The 16,852-nt window shown below is 35.5% G+C and overlaps 1 protein-coding gene across 1 annotated transcript in view; it reads right to left on the bottom strand.

The window, feature by feature from the left end:
* Positions 1 to 15,929, bottom strand: part of CNGB3 (cyclic nucleotide gated channel subunit beta 3) — a 143,907-nt gene extending 127,978 nt beyond the window's left edge. The window contains exons 1-2 of the mRNA XM_067711698.1: positions 15,819 to 15,929; positions 12,395 to 12,476 (exon numbers count right to left, since the gene is read on the bottom strand). Of these exons, the coding sequence (XP_067567799.1) occupies positions 12,395 to 12,476; positions 15,819 to 15,929 (193 nt within the window). The remainder of the gene's footprint in view (positions 1 to 12,394; positions 12,477 to 15,818) is intronic.
* Between the last annotated feature and the right edge of the window lie 923 nt (positions 15,930 to 16,852).

Below are 16,852 nucleotides of genomic sequence, written 5' to 3'. Positions count from 1 at the left end.
TTAAAGGAGTCTGACCAAAAAAAAGGCTATGAGCCATTTTGTGCATGTATACATTTCTAGGGACACCTGTCCTCCAAAGAATATTAGGATTTAAATAGAGCATGAAAAAATGAGTAAAATAATTCAGAAAAAACCCTCCTGAATATAAAACAGGCAGAATCTGTAAAACAGAGTATTCCTTAAGAGGCTTTTAGTGACTGTTTCTTATAGAGGTATATGAGCATAAGCTGCATCGTCCTCTTCCATCGCTCATTCAAGCCACAGCATAGGTATTACATTTGCTGTTACTTTTCTGCTAGTACCAATTACATGACCAATTGTTTTGCAATAGTTCTTTTCTTCCATTCTAATAAGTAATCTTTGTTTATTCTCATAACATTTGGATTAAACTAACTTTGAGTAGATCTTCACACCTTACCAGGTCTCTTCTAGACATTACCAAGCCCTTCTAAAATGATGCTCTATTATGACAAATCTAGGCTATTTTAGAAGTTAATTATAGCCTAATTTGCTTTGTGGATAAGCATTTTATTATAAAATAAATCTTCTATCATAGCTTTTTTAAAAAAATCACAATGCCTCATTCTGTTTTTTTTTAAAGAAATAATTTTTTCTCAAATAATTACCTGCCATACACCAATATTGGCTGAAGGTTCTGAGAATGGGCGTTTGAAGACCCTGCACATTTTTAAGGCAACTGAATTAACTTCAGTGAGATTATTTAGCACAGCGAAGGCAGCTGCCAGTGGGTAAACACAGGAGAAAAGGCTCACATAACCAAACTGCAGGAATAACTCCAAGTAATCATCAAAGGTGCCCGAGTAAGTTCCCATTTCCTTTTCCAGAAGGACCTGTTCATATAATGTAGCATCTATGTCTGCCTTTAAAGCCTGTACCTTCCTCTTCACCTGCACATGCTGCTTCTTTTGGAACCAGTAAGAAAGAAGAGATTCTACAATTTGGTTAAGGATTTGAGAGGTAATCAGGAGAGTAGCCAAGCTCTGACGCAAAAGCTTCATATCCCTCAGGACAAAGGCAATGTAGAAGAGTGAGGCAAAGCAATTTAAAAAGTTGAACACTAACAAACACTTTCAGAATTAGGCGATTCTGGTAGGCAGATTCCAATCTGTGATTCTCCCATGAAGTTAAATACTCCCATGAAGATGAGAAACCAGTTATTTCCATTCTTGGATTCAAGGCAGAACAACCTGAAAAAATACCCATGAGGACCTAAAACAAAAGGATCTCCATCAACTATAGTCAGTATGGGTGTCTTTTTATCCATGCAGCATGTTATTTGTTTGTGGGAACAGATGGTCAGATTGTTTGCATCATCCTCATCATGAAAGAGAAATCTAAAATACGTGGCAAATCTTGCTTTGGTATCTGGGTAAAGTTTTGTGAACTACGCATGGTACTCCCCAGCTTCACACATGGACAGCAGGATTCCCTTTTTTGCAGCTGCCCAAATGAATAGAATAAGTCTTTCTGCCAACTGTACTCTTTGCACATTGTGTAGCAATTGCCAGATCACATCAGTGCACTTGGTCAAATTCTTCCCTGGACTGTGTGCCCGTGGCAGATATCAAAGGGTTCTGATATGGTTGCTTTTATTGAATGTGCAAGAGTGAGTACTGAGTTTGCTCTCCACACACCTGGCTGATTCTGTCTCCAGCCTGGCAGCATCTCACTCTGGGCCTCTGTAATACACTTTCAGACTGTTTGACCCCCTGGTACTGCACATGGTGGAGGTCTGCACAGGTGTGAAACGCATGCTTTCCTCTTTAAGAGAGGAAATAATTGATACAGAAAGCCATTAACCTTCCACATTTTATCACTGTCACTAAATAATTGCTGAAAAAGGAGGGATTCAAAGAAAGAAATTAATTTGGGAATAAGGTTGTTAATTATGCATTGGTTCAATTGGCCCTTTTTTGGATGAATGTAAAAAGAAGACCTAAAAATGCTTTCATTGGTTGGAATACCTCGTGCAGGTGATAATATCACTTAGTTAAATTTCTAATTCTTAAAACACCAAATACATTGTGGGCTTTGTCTCAGAAACAAATCTCCTTTTATTAGACACCAACAATACCTGAGTGCTAGATGTTAGATGAATTATTAAAGACTAAGTCTGAGTACTTTCATTAGATGCATAAATGATACTATTATTTTCATCTTAATGAATGAACATTTGGAGTTAAAAATGAATAACACAGTTTTAAGAAGTGTATGATTAATGATTATTTTCTGGCACCCAAGATTGTATTTTTGTCTCAGCTTGTGATTAATTTTGTAGTTGCTAGAATATATGTTTTCTTAGAATAATTTTAATTACAGCACCTTGATCACACTTGAAATTTTATTACATCTTTGTAGATTGTCAAATGACATGGAGGAAGTTGACAAATATTGTAGCAGTGCATACACAATGGAATCTGATGGAGTGCCTTAAATGCCATAGCATAGAAAAATGGAGTACTTTATACTAAGAAGTGCTCATGCAATCTATAAAAATCTAGAAGGAATCAGAGTAGGTGAGAGTTCTGGAAACTATCCTATTAGAAGAATGGTTGAAGAACTTATATTCTTTAGCTAAGGTATTGAAGACTAGCTAGTGACCTAGCAGTTATTTGCAATTCTTTGAAGGGCTGTTACGTAGACAGGAAAACAAAATTATTTCATGTATTCCAGAAGGCATAAGAGGGATCCATCAATGGGATTTACAAAACGGAAAAACAAACAAAACCCCAAACATTCTAACAACTCAACTTGTCTAACAGTGAAACATACATTTTTGTGAGGCAGCAAAAATCCCATTGCTGGAGGTGTACAGGCAGAAGCCTATGCCAAGAGAGCTAGGATGGGATCCTTGAACCTACTCAGAGGTTAGAGTTCCTCCAGGCAGCCTTAACATGCTAAAACGTCCTGAAGGAATTTTTACATTTAGGCAGATTTTGCTTTAAGGTACATCATCACAAGTAAAGAAATGAATAACTGCAAAGCAAAAAGAATACAGATCCATCTAAGGTAACTTTGGTACTGTGTCAGGATCAAGGAATCCTGTCCTCTCTCAATGGCATGCTTGTTTTCAGAGACCTTTTGTTGGGATTAGTTCATCTAGAAAATGCATTTTACATACAGGTATTAAGGAATGTGGTGAGTTATTGGTACTGGGTACGGAAGAGAGAGCTCTAATCCTAACATCGCTAATTCTCTGGGGGACTCTGGATAAGTCGCTTTTCTGTAACAGTTTCCTCATCCATAAAATGAGGAATACTTTTGTCATGGGGATTTCTGTGAGGAGTAGATAAAGACTCCGTTCGAGAAAAATGCAATATAAATACAAAGTATTCCACCAGCTAGACTAGGGTAAATTAAAATGATCTTTTTTTCAAAAAATATACATTAACTCCTTCAGGTCTACACAGTATTGATGTATGTGGGGCATACAGGAACTTCTATTTACTTAAAAGAGTTCCAGGGATCAGGAAAGCAGAATGCGATTTCCTACAAATCAGATATATTCTTTAGCAGAAAGAAGACTAAAAACACAGAGTTTGATGTAATTGAATTATGCAAATATATTTAAATCATGAAAACTGCAAAAAAAAATGGCATTTTATCCAAAAAAAAGAAAAAAGAAAAAAAAGTGAAAACACCCACTTTGGTGAGTCTCAAGTTTTTAGTTTAAAAAATAAGTGGACACTGAGGTATTTTATCATAGTCTCCTCTTCTGTTTGATATTTAAAACAGTGTATGATTTCTCTGCCTAACTTCTCCTTTTAGCTGTTATTGCTCTCTCCATCTCTGCTGTATCACATGCAGGAATGGTTCCTGATTGTGCACACAGCTGGGCACCTGACCTGAAGAAGGTAGCGATCCATGCTGGCTGGTGACTCATATATATGGTCACCTTGAAGGCTCTGCCCCGTGGGAACAATGGTCGTTATCTAAGTCAGGTAGACTGCTCTCTCTGGAATATGGACTGGGAAAAGAGTAGATGGAAAGAGAGCAGTCCAGAGTAGATATATACAGAGAAACACAACAGTCTTGAGAAACGAAGCCATGTTGACTGTGAACAAGAGTCAGAGACAGTAATTAGTTCCTACAGCTGCTTCCATCCCCTGAACACTTTTTCAGTTCCAGTTATCCACAAGTTTTCTTACGATGAGCTCTTGCCACCCAAGGTGCCCTGACTATGCCTATGTCCCAGCATGTCCTCAGCATGGTTGGGAATTTTCTTCATCGTTTCAAACTGCAAAGCCCATGTTACTTATCTTTTTTCTAGACTAAGTTTTCAGAAATTTCACATGCCAAGTTTATTCATTTCTCATTTCTTTTGTTCATCATCATATTAGGTATTAGTTTTGAATGAATATTTCTTATTGAGTTCTATAATTCTAATTGTATACTGTATAAGACTTTCTTTTGGGATGAAGCAGAGAAACATGCTTGAGTAATTTTGATAAAAAGTTTCATTCTTTTTTTTGCTGATGTAGTTTCTATATTCCCACCTTAGCCCTTGGCTGGTGAATAGGACCAATAGTCACAAAGTGGACTATACTGCTAAAATTAGCCATAGTAGTTCCTCTCATGCCTGCCAGTCTGTTTATATAGGGAAGCCTTTACTGATACTTGTAAATTAAATTTCAGTAGACAGTCTGCCTATTTTCCTATTCTACATAAGACAAGTTAAGTTGAATAAGTTAATTGTTACTACCAAGGACTAAAGAGTGGTCTCTTGTTTAAACAAGCTAAGATTTTCCCTCCTTTTTTCTCTCTATATTTTAAAATATAATATAATTTATTTTTTAGAGCAGTTTTAGTTCTAGAGCCTTTTTTTTTTTTTTTGGTTTATTTGTTTTTGTTTTTTTTGCGGTAAGCGGGCCTCTCACTGTTGTGGCCTCTCCCGTTGCGGAGCACAGGCTCCGGACGCACAGGCTCAGCGGCCATGTTTCACAGGCCCAGCCGCTCCGCAGCATGTGGGATCTTCCCAGACCGGGTCACGAACCCGTGTCTCCTGCATCGGCAGGCAGACTCTCAACCACTGCGCCACCAGGGAAGCCCTAGAGCCGTTTTTTGTTTGGTTGTTTTTTAGCTCTCTGGATGTCTGTTCAAACTGAGTTGGCTGAGATGCAGGCTAGGTCAGTTTGGATAGATGGTGGGGGACTGGCAAGGCCTGGGATGCCTCTGCAGACCTGGAGCTGTGCTGAAACTGGCACGCTGGGATCTTGGTTGTGGAGAGCGATTTGGCTCAGAAAGTGCAGGGAGGACCCCACACTTGTAGTCTGTTTGCAACATAAAGTCTGGGCTGGAGAGCATGACTGGAAAAGAAGGGAAGACTAAGAGGATAACTAAAAACATCTTGTCGAGTGTTGTCAATGTCCACAGGTTTTAACTACATGGAGTACCTACATGTGGTAGGTTAGAGGCCACAGAATGGTAGTATGGGCTACATTTGACAAGAATTCAGTTTTCTTTCAATGATGTAAAATAAGGGAATATTTAAACACTAAAAAGTCAATGTTTAAAAACTGGGAAATTTCAAGTTAAGATTTGTATTTGCAGTCTCTCTAGACTGAAGATGAAATGTCTGGCAGCACTTAACCCTCTTCCCCGCATGACAGCTATTGGTCGGAGCCGAGTGACCTCTGGCTCTTTAGACAGGGCATACGTGATCCTCGTTTAAGCTATCTGATTTCTATCAACATTGGAATTTACCAACCTCGATGCTAAATGCTTTATGTATATTAATTAAATTCATACCCACAACCTAGTGATGACAGTATTATCCTTATTTTATACACAAGCAAGCTAAGAGTCAGAGATGTTAAATATCTTGACCAACTAAGGTCACACAAAACTAGTTAAGTAGCAGAGTAATAATTTGAATTCAGGGGTGTCAAACTCTGTTTTCTCTAGTACAAAATACTGCCTTTAGTATTAATTGTATGATTGTTTGGACTGAAAATGTCATTTTCTTAATTGTGACTTTGAAAGTGTGGAGTATTTTAAAGCCATATATGTTAGTTTTCTATTTCTGTAGCAAATTACCACAAATTTAATGGCTTAAAGCAACACAGATTTATTCACTTACAGTTCTATAAGTCAGAAGTCTAAGACAGGCTGCATTCCTTCTGGAGGCTTTAGGAGAGAATCTGTTTCCTCATCTTTTCCAGCTTGTAGAGGCTGCCTGAATTCCTTGGTTCATGGTCCCTTCCCCCATCTTCAGAATGCATCAATCCAACCTCTGCTTCCATCATCCCATCTCCTTCTTCTGCCTTTGGCCCTTTTGTCTTCTTCTTATAAAGACCCTTTGACTACATTGAGGGCCCCTGGATAATGCAGAATAATCTTACCATCTCGAGATCTTTAATATAATCACATCAGCAATTTTTTCCCATGTAAGGTAACAAATTCATAGGTTTGGGGAGTTGGGGTATGGATACCTTGAGGGGCATTATTGAGCTTACCAAGCCATACAAGTTATGGGCACCAAACTTTGATCCACTTCCACACAAATAGAGTCACTTTATGGCATCATAAATCACTAGGTAAGTCATTTACATATCCTATGCTGGTACCAAAACATTAATTTAAAGAAACATTTAATGTAATATAAGTGAAGTGGAAGCCTAAGAAAAATGATTGTAATCAAAAGAGGACTTTAGTAAGTTATCTTTATTTGAATCAAAAATATGTTGCGCTCTTCATTTCTATGGCAGATATAAATTAAACCAGGCTCTGCAGAAGATAAGAGTTCTATAATCAGAAATCAACATCTGCAGATATTATGACATTGCACCTGCATGTTTTGAAGTGAAGAACACAGAAATACCAACCATGTATAAGAGGCTATATTTAAACAGTAATAATTTTGCTTTTTCAAAACAAAATATCTCAAATATAACTGTTATTCCTATTAAAGGTTCTGAAGACATGCTAAGTCTGCAAATTTAAATGAAACTATTTTTTTTTCCTTCCCACTCAAATAGCTCCTCTATTAAATGAAGTTTCCATGAAAGAGCTTTTATTACCAGCCAGGAAATATTAAGATTACAAACACACTTTGAATAGAGTATAACAAGAATAAGAATAAACTTGTAATCCCAAAGATGTGATTCTTGGTTTCATGTCGTCAAGGTTGTATTTTTATGTGAGAACTACAGATTTGAAACCATCACTATTATAAAATAACTCATAATATTAAAATCTCATCAAAAAATAAAGTACTTAGGAATGAACCTGATCAAGGAGGTGAAAGACTTATATGCTGAGAACTATAAAACATTGATAAATGAAATTGAAAGTGATTTAAAGAAATGGAAAGATATATCATCCTCTTGGACTGGAAGAATTAACATTGTTAAAATGGCCATATTACCCAAAGCAACCTACAGATTTAGTGTGATCACTATCAAATTACTCATGACATTTTTCACAGAACTAGAACAAATAATCCTAAAATTTATATGGAACCATAAAAGACCCAGAAGAGCCAAAGCAATCTTGAGGAAAAAGAACAAAGCAGGAGGCATAACCCTCCCAGACTTTAGACAATACTACAAAGCTACAGTAATCAAAACAGTGTGGTATTGGTACAAAAACAGACATATGAATCAATGGAACAGAAGAGAGCCCAGAAATAAACCCACACACCTACAATCAATTAATCATCCACAAAGGAGACAAGAATATACACTGGAGAAAAGACAGTCTCTTCAGCTAGTAATATTGGGAAAATTGGACAGCTGTATGTAAATCAGTGAAGTTAGAACGTAACATCACACCATGCACAAAAATAAACTCAAAATGGTTTAAAGAGTTAAATATAGACACAACACTTTAAAACTCCTAGAATAGAACATAGGCAAAACATTCTCTGACAAAAATCGTACCAATGTTTTCTTTGGTCAGGCTCCCAAGGCAATAGAAATAACAAAAATAAACAAATGGAACCAAATCAAACTTTTATACAGCAAAGGAAACCATAAACAAAACAAAAAGACAACCTACAAGACTGGGAGAAAATACTTGTAAACAATGTGACTGACAAGGGCTTAATTTCAAAAATATACAAACAGCTCATACAACTCAATAATGAAAAAACAAACAACCCAATCAAAAAATAGGCAGAAGACCTAAATAGACATTTCACCAAAGAAGGCATACAGATAGCCAATAGACACACAGAAAGATGCTCAACATTGTTAATTATTAGAGAAATGCAAATCAAAATACAATGAGGTATCACCTCACACAAGTTAGAATGGCCACCATTTAAAGGTCTACAAATAACAAATGCTGGAGAGGGTGTAGAGAAAAGGGAAAACCCTCCTACACTGTTGGTGGGAATGTGAATTGATGCAGCCACTATCGAGACCAGTATGGAGGTTCCTTAGAAAACTAAAAATAGAATGACCATATGATCCAGCAATTCTGGAAATAATGAAAACACTAATTCAAAAAGATACATGCACGCCCTAATGTTCACAGCAGCACTTTTAACAGTAGCCAAGACATGGAAGCAACTTAAATGTCTACAGATGAATGGATAAAGAAGATGTGGTATATATACACAATGGAATACAGCTCAGCCATAAAAAAGAATGAAATAATGTCATTTGCAGCAATATGGAGGGACCTAGAGATTACCATATTAAGTGAAGTAAGTCAGAAAGAGAAAGACAAATACCGTATGGTATCACTTATATGTGGAATCTAAAATATGACATAAATAAACTTACTTACAAAACAGAAACAGACTTACAGACTCAGAAAACAAACTTATGGTTACCAAAGGGGTAAAGGGCTGTGGGAGGGATAAATTAGGTGTTCAGGATTAGCAGATATAAAATACTGTATATAAAATCGATATATAACAAGGTCCTACTGTATAGCACAGGGAACTATATTCAATATCCTGTGATAAACCATAATGGAAAAGAATATGAAATATTCTTTATTTTTGTATAAATATGTATAACTGTATCACTTTTCTGTACACTAGCAACTAACACTACATTGTAAATCGACTATATGTCAATAAAAAAATTAAAATAACTCAAAATAAAACAGAATTATAGTTTGAATTATCTTGACAATTCTGTGCTTTTTTCTTCCTTTGGATATGCAGAGTTGATTTCTACTGTAGGGTGTTTCTCTCTTCCTCAATACCTCCATTTGTTAACCAACAGTTCATTGTATGCAATGAAAATTCTTATATGATCTACAGAAGAACCTTCTACTCCTTTTGAAAAATTTGAAGATTAAATAATGCTATTGATAAAAAGAGGTCAAGAGCTGGAGAGGGTATGGAGAAAAGGGAACCTCCTACACTGTTGGTGGGAATGTCAGTTGGTGCAGCCACTGTACAAAACAGTATGGAGATTCCTCAGCAAACTAAAAATAGAATTACCATTTGATTCAGCAATCCCACTCCTGGGCATATATCCAGACAAAACTATAATTCAAAAATATATATGCACCCCTATGTTTATAACATTATTCACAATAGCCAAGACATGAAAAAAACCTAAATGTCCATTGACAGATGAATGGATAAGGAAGATGTGGTACATATATACAATGGAATACTACTCAGCCATAAAAAGAACCAAATAATGCCATTTATAGCAACATGGAGGGACCTAGACATTATCTTACTAAGTGAAGTAAGTCAGAAAGAGAAAGACAAATAGCATATGATATCACTTATATGTGAAATCTAAAGTATGACACAAATGAGCCTATCTATGAAACAGAAACAGAATCAGAGACATAGAGAATAGACTGGTGGTTGCCAATGGGGAGGGAATGGGAGAGGGATGGATTGGGAGTTTGGGATTAGCAGATGCAAACTGGTATATATAGAATGGATAAACAAGGTCCTACTGCATAGCACGGGGAACTATATTCAATATCTTATAAACCATAAAGGAAAATAATATGAAAAAGAATGTATATATATATGTATATATATATACATGTATATATATATATATGTATATATATATACATGTATATATATATATATCTCTGAGTCACTTTGCCGTACAGCAGTAATTAACACAACATTGTAAATCAACTATACTCCAATAAAAAAATAAAAAAGAGAAAGAGACAACAGGAATCAGAGACTACAAGTATAGATAGCTATTTCAAGCAGTCTTACTCTAAAGGAGAATATGGGAATGAGGCAATAGCCAAAGAGGAAGTGGAATCAAGAGAGGTGTCTTTTGGTTGATGTTTTGTTTTTGTTGAGGTGGGAGGGAAAAAAATGTCAAGAACACATTTTTTTTATTATATCCTCTTGGTATAGGAGTCTTACTATCTGTGGAAGTAACATATGTGTGTGAACTTTTATCAGAAATGGAGGCTTTATGATTATTAAATGCTTCTCTTTCAGTGATACATCATTGTAAACATTTTAAATCAGATAATCTAACAATTGAAGAGCCTAGCTTTAGTAATCAGTTAGGAGGTAGTATTAAACTGCATTCATGTTGAAAAACATTGCAGAACATTTACTTTGTTTTTCTTTCTCCTCAAGTAAGTAAATGATGACTGTTTAGAAGACACTATTTTGCTGTCTTCTTGGCTGAGATGAAAATGCAAAAGAAAGTGAAAAAACCCAGCTGATCTCTATAGACACAGTAAGTATTCTCTACATTCTAATCAGAACAATAAAAACCTAGATTTGTACTTCCAAATAAATAAGTAAATAAATAAATAAAATCAAGAAAACTAAAGTGAATTTTCTTCCCTTGTTTTTAAAAATATATTGTTGAAAGCGGGTAGAGAGGAGATCATGAAAATAGAAGTATGAATTATTTACAAAACTATATCTGTATCTTTATAATGTTACCCTCCAAACTGGGAACATATTATTTTCCTCCAGTTATTCAAGATTATTCTACATTTCTCTGCTAAATTGTTATTTTCTTCACATAGATTCTTTGTTTTTCTTTTAAATAAGAGCAGTCAAGTATAATGACAATGGGACCATTTCTTCAGCATTTGATCGTAGGGATATTCCTATAGAGGAATTTGTTTACTTACAACCTTTCTTGTGATTTGCTTCTTTATTTACAATCTTGCCTGTAATTTTCACGTGTTTCTTATTTTTCCTCCTTAGAGATAGAAATTCTGGCTAGCAAAAACTCAATTGTGCTTCAGCTCCAAAATTTGTTCTAGTAAAAATTATCATACATCTACCTTTGTCTAATAGATGAAAAGCAAAAACATTTACTCTAGTTTTGTAACAATAATTGTATGTTTGCATTATTTAACAGTAGCATATTCTGTTCTAGTGATTCTTCTATCATTTTTATGTTTTATTGGTGATAATGTAGTGTTAATACTCAGGAGAAATAGGAGAGGAGCTGGTAATAGATTTCATTAGATCCTACCAAATCAGATGAAGTAATTTAGATTTTGTCCTGCAGGCAATATTGGGCACTTAAGGCTCTTTAGAAGAGACTAACAGAGATGTGAGATCAAAATAATGATTAATGGAAACTAATCTGCTAATACTGTTGGGGCTGGATGAAAAGGGGAGAGATTGGGTGAAAGAGTCCTAATCAGAAGAGATCACTTAGAGCCTGGAAGTCATGTAAGCATGAGTTACTAATAAGGATGGCATTAGTGGTGGAATTGGAAAGGAATGAAGTGGGTTTGAGGGCCATTATGAAAGGAGATCTGGTGACTAATTTCCTTTATAGAACAGCCTAGATAGAGGAATAAACATGAATTAGGTTTTGAGAGACTGAAAAAATAATAGAACCAGGAATAGAAATAAATCAGGAGAGGGCGCTTAGTTGAAGGGGAAGATAAGGAATTAAATTTTGGACATGCTTTCTTTAGGATGGCAGCAGAACATACAGGTATATTTGTCCAGTGGTTACTTGGAAAATATTGGACAGGGTCTTAAAAAAGAAATTGGTCTGATATGAATTTGGAATCATCAATGTAGAAGTGAATGTGGTAGCCCTAGGAGTAGATAAAATTTCTAATGGAGTTTCAAGGGCGAAGAGAACAGAACCTTTAAACATGTATAACCCACATCTATTTTAATGTTTTTATAACACTTACCTGAAATTTCATTGTTCGCTATACACTTATGTTAACACAAATTTGGCCCATATTCTTTACCACTGTATCTCCAACCCACAGAACAGGGCCTGGCATGTGGTAGGCGACAAAAAAGCGTCTATTGAATAACTGACTGAATGAAGAAATAATTTTTATAAATATCCAGATCTTCAAATAATCTCAAGTGTGACCCTACATAATTTACCTAGTCAAGGACAGGTGTTTCATCAGACAATACATTTCAGAGAAATATACATTTTACTTTTTAGGTTTTTTTTCTGCAGATTTGGGTTCTTACCTTGAATTTTGGTGTATGACTCTTCAGCTGAAACTGGAGGCATCTTGGTTTTGAGAGATTTCTTTTCATTTTTGTTTTCTCCCTTTGAGAAAAAAATAGAGATAGTACATGTGATTTTACATAAAATGAAGTTGAATGTAAAATATAAGAGTTTTTCATTCCATAATCAAGCCAGTCATTAAAATTGATCATTTGTTTATGATATACTAAAAATGATAATTCTTGCACTTAAATGAATGTTCTTGGCTCTATTATTGAATAATCAACTTCAATCTCCACAGTTTGTTGACCACAGTCTGTTTTTTTCACTGTGGTTGCTGCATCTCCCAGGCACATGTTTCTCCCAGTTCTGGTTCTAACTTCCTACAGCCTGGTTCTAACTTCCTACAGCCATAGCGTTGGTCCCAGTCTAGGTCTTTAGAGGTAGAATGTAAAATGATGGAAAGAAGAAAGTACCTTGGTGTCTTTACTCATAGCTCTCTTCCTTTTACATTCCATGATTTCATTTGCATCTATCTCATCATTTATCTTAACATTTAAGCTTTCCTTTGAAATGTAAGTATATCTCACTGGATGTGGCCAGTGTATACCTGAAGATTTTCCCATGGGGACAGGGTAAAATAAGATATAAGGTTAGAGCATAGAAAGTTTGGCTCCCAAGCTGCTCACAGCTGCATAGGGGGAACAAACACACACCAGTGCAACTGACATGAAATGTTATCAGTGATGACACAATGTTAGTAGATGCTAGGGGTGGGGCATAAAGGGGAGTGGTCAGTTCTTCTGGAGTTGAAGGTAAAGGAAGGACACTATTCGAAAGGAAGTGACTCCTGAATTTACAAATCAAGATGAGATTTTTGTTTTCCAGATGGACAAGGCATGGGAAATATTACAGGCAGTGGACGTATGTTTAGCAAAAGCCTAAGATGTATGTAGGTGAAGGGAGACTACAGAAGTGCTTGGAAGGGAAAAAGGGTGAGAAGATGAGGCTAGTGAAGTAGGAAGGGATTTTGAGAGTCTTTTAAGCCTTGATGTGAAGTTTGACATTATTTTCAGACACTGTATGTCAGAAACATTTTAAACTGGAAAGCAAATTGATCAGATGATTTAATTTAAGACTCATATGTGTTAGGCAAGGCAGGTATTATTATTCTTATATTATTGAATAGGAAATTGATTAAGTGGTTAGAAAAGTATGGATCCCTGGATAGATTATGAAGTAGTGATAAAGCCTTCTGACTTCAATCAAATACTTTTACATCATGCTATTCAGAAACATTTCCATCATAGTTTTATTGTACATAAATGTAGTTTTATGTGAATAGTGTCTTATTCTGGAGTATGAGAGAGAGTTTGTACTAGTCTGAGTTTGCAGTTTTTGATTTCATGGTTATTGACAAATTTGAATTACATATGATATTTTGGTTTGAGAATTAACTATTTAAATGACACTTAAAATACAATGTAAATTGATTTTTTCATTCATAGATTTTTATAGGACTCAAATAATCGATTTGTATTTCAGAAATATGTTGTTTAAATGTCATTTTAAAAGGTTATATTCTGTAGATGAAAAGAGGGTTTTAACTTTGTGTCATTTTTAACATTTAGCATATTTGAAACTGGAGAAAAACTATTTTTCTTTTACCAACATGTTACTGGAAAGAGTAGTTGCAAATAATTCCCCAGTATGACTTTTAAGATATGTGATGCCAGCAGACTTCCAGATTAACATCCACAAATTATGGCTGTCAGGAATGGCACAGGATGTGTCTAAGAGCTGCCCTACTTGTGTCTAGTCTGAGTAGCTCTCCAATATTAATGTTTCTGAAGGAAAGACAACTCTCTAAGGAGTTTCTGCTCATTTTGCCTTCTGTTTTGTATCAATATAACCTAGTGATTTAGCTCTCAGGAACTAAAGTCAGATAGAACAGGGTTCTGATCCAGACTCTGCAATTTGTAAGTTGTGCGTAAGTAGCAAATTATAACAGGGCCCATGAGAATTCAATACAGCAGTGCTTGGAAAGGGATAGCACCTTGCTTGGTACATAGTAATTGCTGTTAGCTACTATGTTCTCCAAGAGAATAATGTATTAGCTATTTTTATGTGCTCTGCAGGAAAATAATCATGATGGTAAGTTGGCATACATCACTGTAATGACTTTCCCAGAGAAAAACACAAGGCTAGTTGAAGGGAAGTACCCAGCTCAACATTTGTGATAGTCTATAAGTTTTTAAACATATAAGTAACTTTTAAAGTATGAGATTATTTATTTTGACACAAGTATTAGAAAAGTCAAGGGCACTCTCATAAAGAACATTCTCCACTTCTTTCCACTGCAGAAACAGTCAATGTTAATCAGAAAAGGAAGGCAAATTTTCTAGGGCCAACATTAGGTAATCTCGGTATTTTTTATACTCTAGGCTCATTTAAACCTGAATCATTAGACCATGCTATGCTAGTCCCTGAGGTACCTTCCTGTTTGTATTTGACATCTCTCATCCAGTTCTCCTAGATGTGAAAATAATTCTTGCTCTAAAAATCTTACATAGTGCTTTTAGGTAAATCTAGTGAGCAATTCATGAAAATTGTTTTATAAATAGCTGCAAGTGAATATTGATCATATAATTACCATTTGGACTTAAATCTGTCATAAGAACACAAATTATTAATAATGATGATGATAATAATTACCACTTAGGAATTCCCTACTATATGCTTTATCTATACTGTCTCTAGTTTGTATACCAAGGCTACAAAGCAGGTATCATCCTCATTTTATAGATGAACAGACTTAGAACTTGTGCAAATATTTGTCCAGAGAAGGGTTCCTCCACTTTGGCAATATTAAAAGTTTGAACTGGATAATTCTATGTTGTAAAGGGCTCTCCTGTTCATTCTAGGACATTTAACAGCATTTCTGGCCTTTCCCCTTTAGATGACAGTAACTTCCCTACCCCTGGGCTGTGACAACCAAAAATATCTTCAGACGTTGCTGATTGTCCTGAGTGCAAACTACTCCCTATTGAGAACTCCTGGTCTAGAGAAATTACTGTTAAAATGCAGTTTCCTAAGACCAGGATGTTTGACATTCTCTGTTGGAACTAGATCATATAACCAGTTTAATATTTGAGAAATGATTTCATTTTGGATGATGGTAGAAGTGAAAATCAGCAAGGAGAAGTCTTACTTTGCTTTTCCAAATCATAATAGGGTCTTCTAAACATTTATTATTCCATTCTAAAGCCAATATATGCAGTATGTATAAAATGATAAGGATAAACCCCAAAGACAAACAGTCCATGACCCAGATGGTAGCAAGTAAAACTGCAGAGAAATCACACATCATAGTGTTTATTCAAATTCCTCCCCAGACAAGAAATGATGAGAATCAAGACTGATTTAGGGATGTGGGGAGCATACCTGTCTCGTGGGTTGCTGTGACTCGCAGCTTGGATCAGAACCTTGTTTATTCTCATCGCTCCCATCACTAGGCTTCACCTTGTTGAATCTTATTGTCAGGGATTTAAACATCTTTAAGGTGGTTCTGAAAACTTCTGTTTTTATGACTCTGTGTCTGGAGGTAGAGAAATGTACTTTGTTTTTCTTTTCATTAGTAGACAAGCCAATTAGTTGCTTAATCAGGATTTCGTTCTGGTTAATTCCTAGAGGCAACTCTCTAGCTAGTCAGGGCTTTGGCTTAAAAGCAGCAAATTACTTCTGCTTGGATGATTTGAATTCTGTTTATGAACTTTAGAGAGTCAAAATACCCCTGTGAATAACTTATAAGTGAGAATTAAACAAAACTTCATTGTTGATTTAAATTGTTTAAATGATTGTTTAAATGTGATCACATTACCCATTGGTTTGTTTATTTTTCTTTCTTTCTAATTACCCACCCACCTATCTCTTCTATCTAACATTTGTCAAAGTACTACAGGCAAATGATGAAAAAACAAAATGTGCATAAAGGCTTATAATATAAAGCAACTCTCCCAAAGTCCTCACATGTAGTTCTGTACTGTGAAGTAACTACTTTTTCCTTTTTCTGTTCTTCTGGTGATTCTTTTTTTAATTAGTATTTTACTATTTGATTAGATTAATGATGTTCTTGGAAAATATAGTGAAAAATGAGACATAATGCTTTGCATTCCCAATAGCCTAAACATCCACCTCAGATTCATAATGATAAATACATTAGAATTAAGCAGAGAGAGTATATTAGTTTGCTAGGGCTGCCATAACAAAGTACCACAGACTGGGTGACTTAAACAACATAAATTTATACTGGAGGCTAGATGTCTGATATCAAGATGCCAGCAAGGGTAGTTTCTTCTGTAAGTTGTGCGTAAAGGAACAGTCTCTCTTCTTGGCTTGTGGATGGTCTTCCTCTTCCTGTGTCTTCACAGTGTCTTTACTCTGTTCATGTTTGTGTCCAAATTTCCTCTTCTTGTAAG

This window comes from Pseudorca crassidens, chromosome 17, assembly GCF_039906515.1.
Source record: "Pseudorca crassidens isolate mPseCra1 chromosome 17, mPseCra1.hap1, whole genome shotgun sequence".
Taxonomy (NCBI): Eukaryota; Metazoa; Chordata; class Mammalia; order Artiodactyla; family Delphinidae; genus Pseudorca; species Pseudorca crassidens.
Note: the sequence above shows the minus strand (reverse complement) of the source record. Positions and strands in the feature narration are given on the sequence as shown.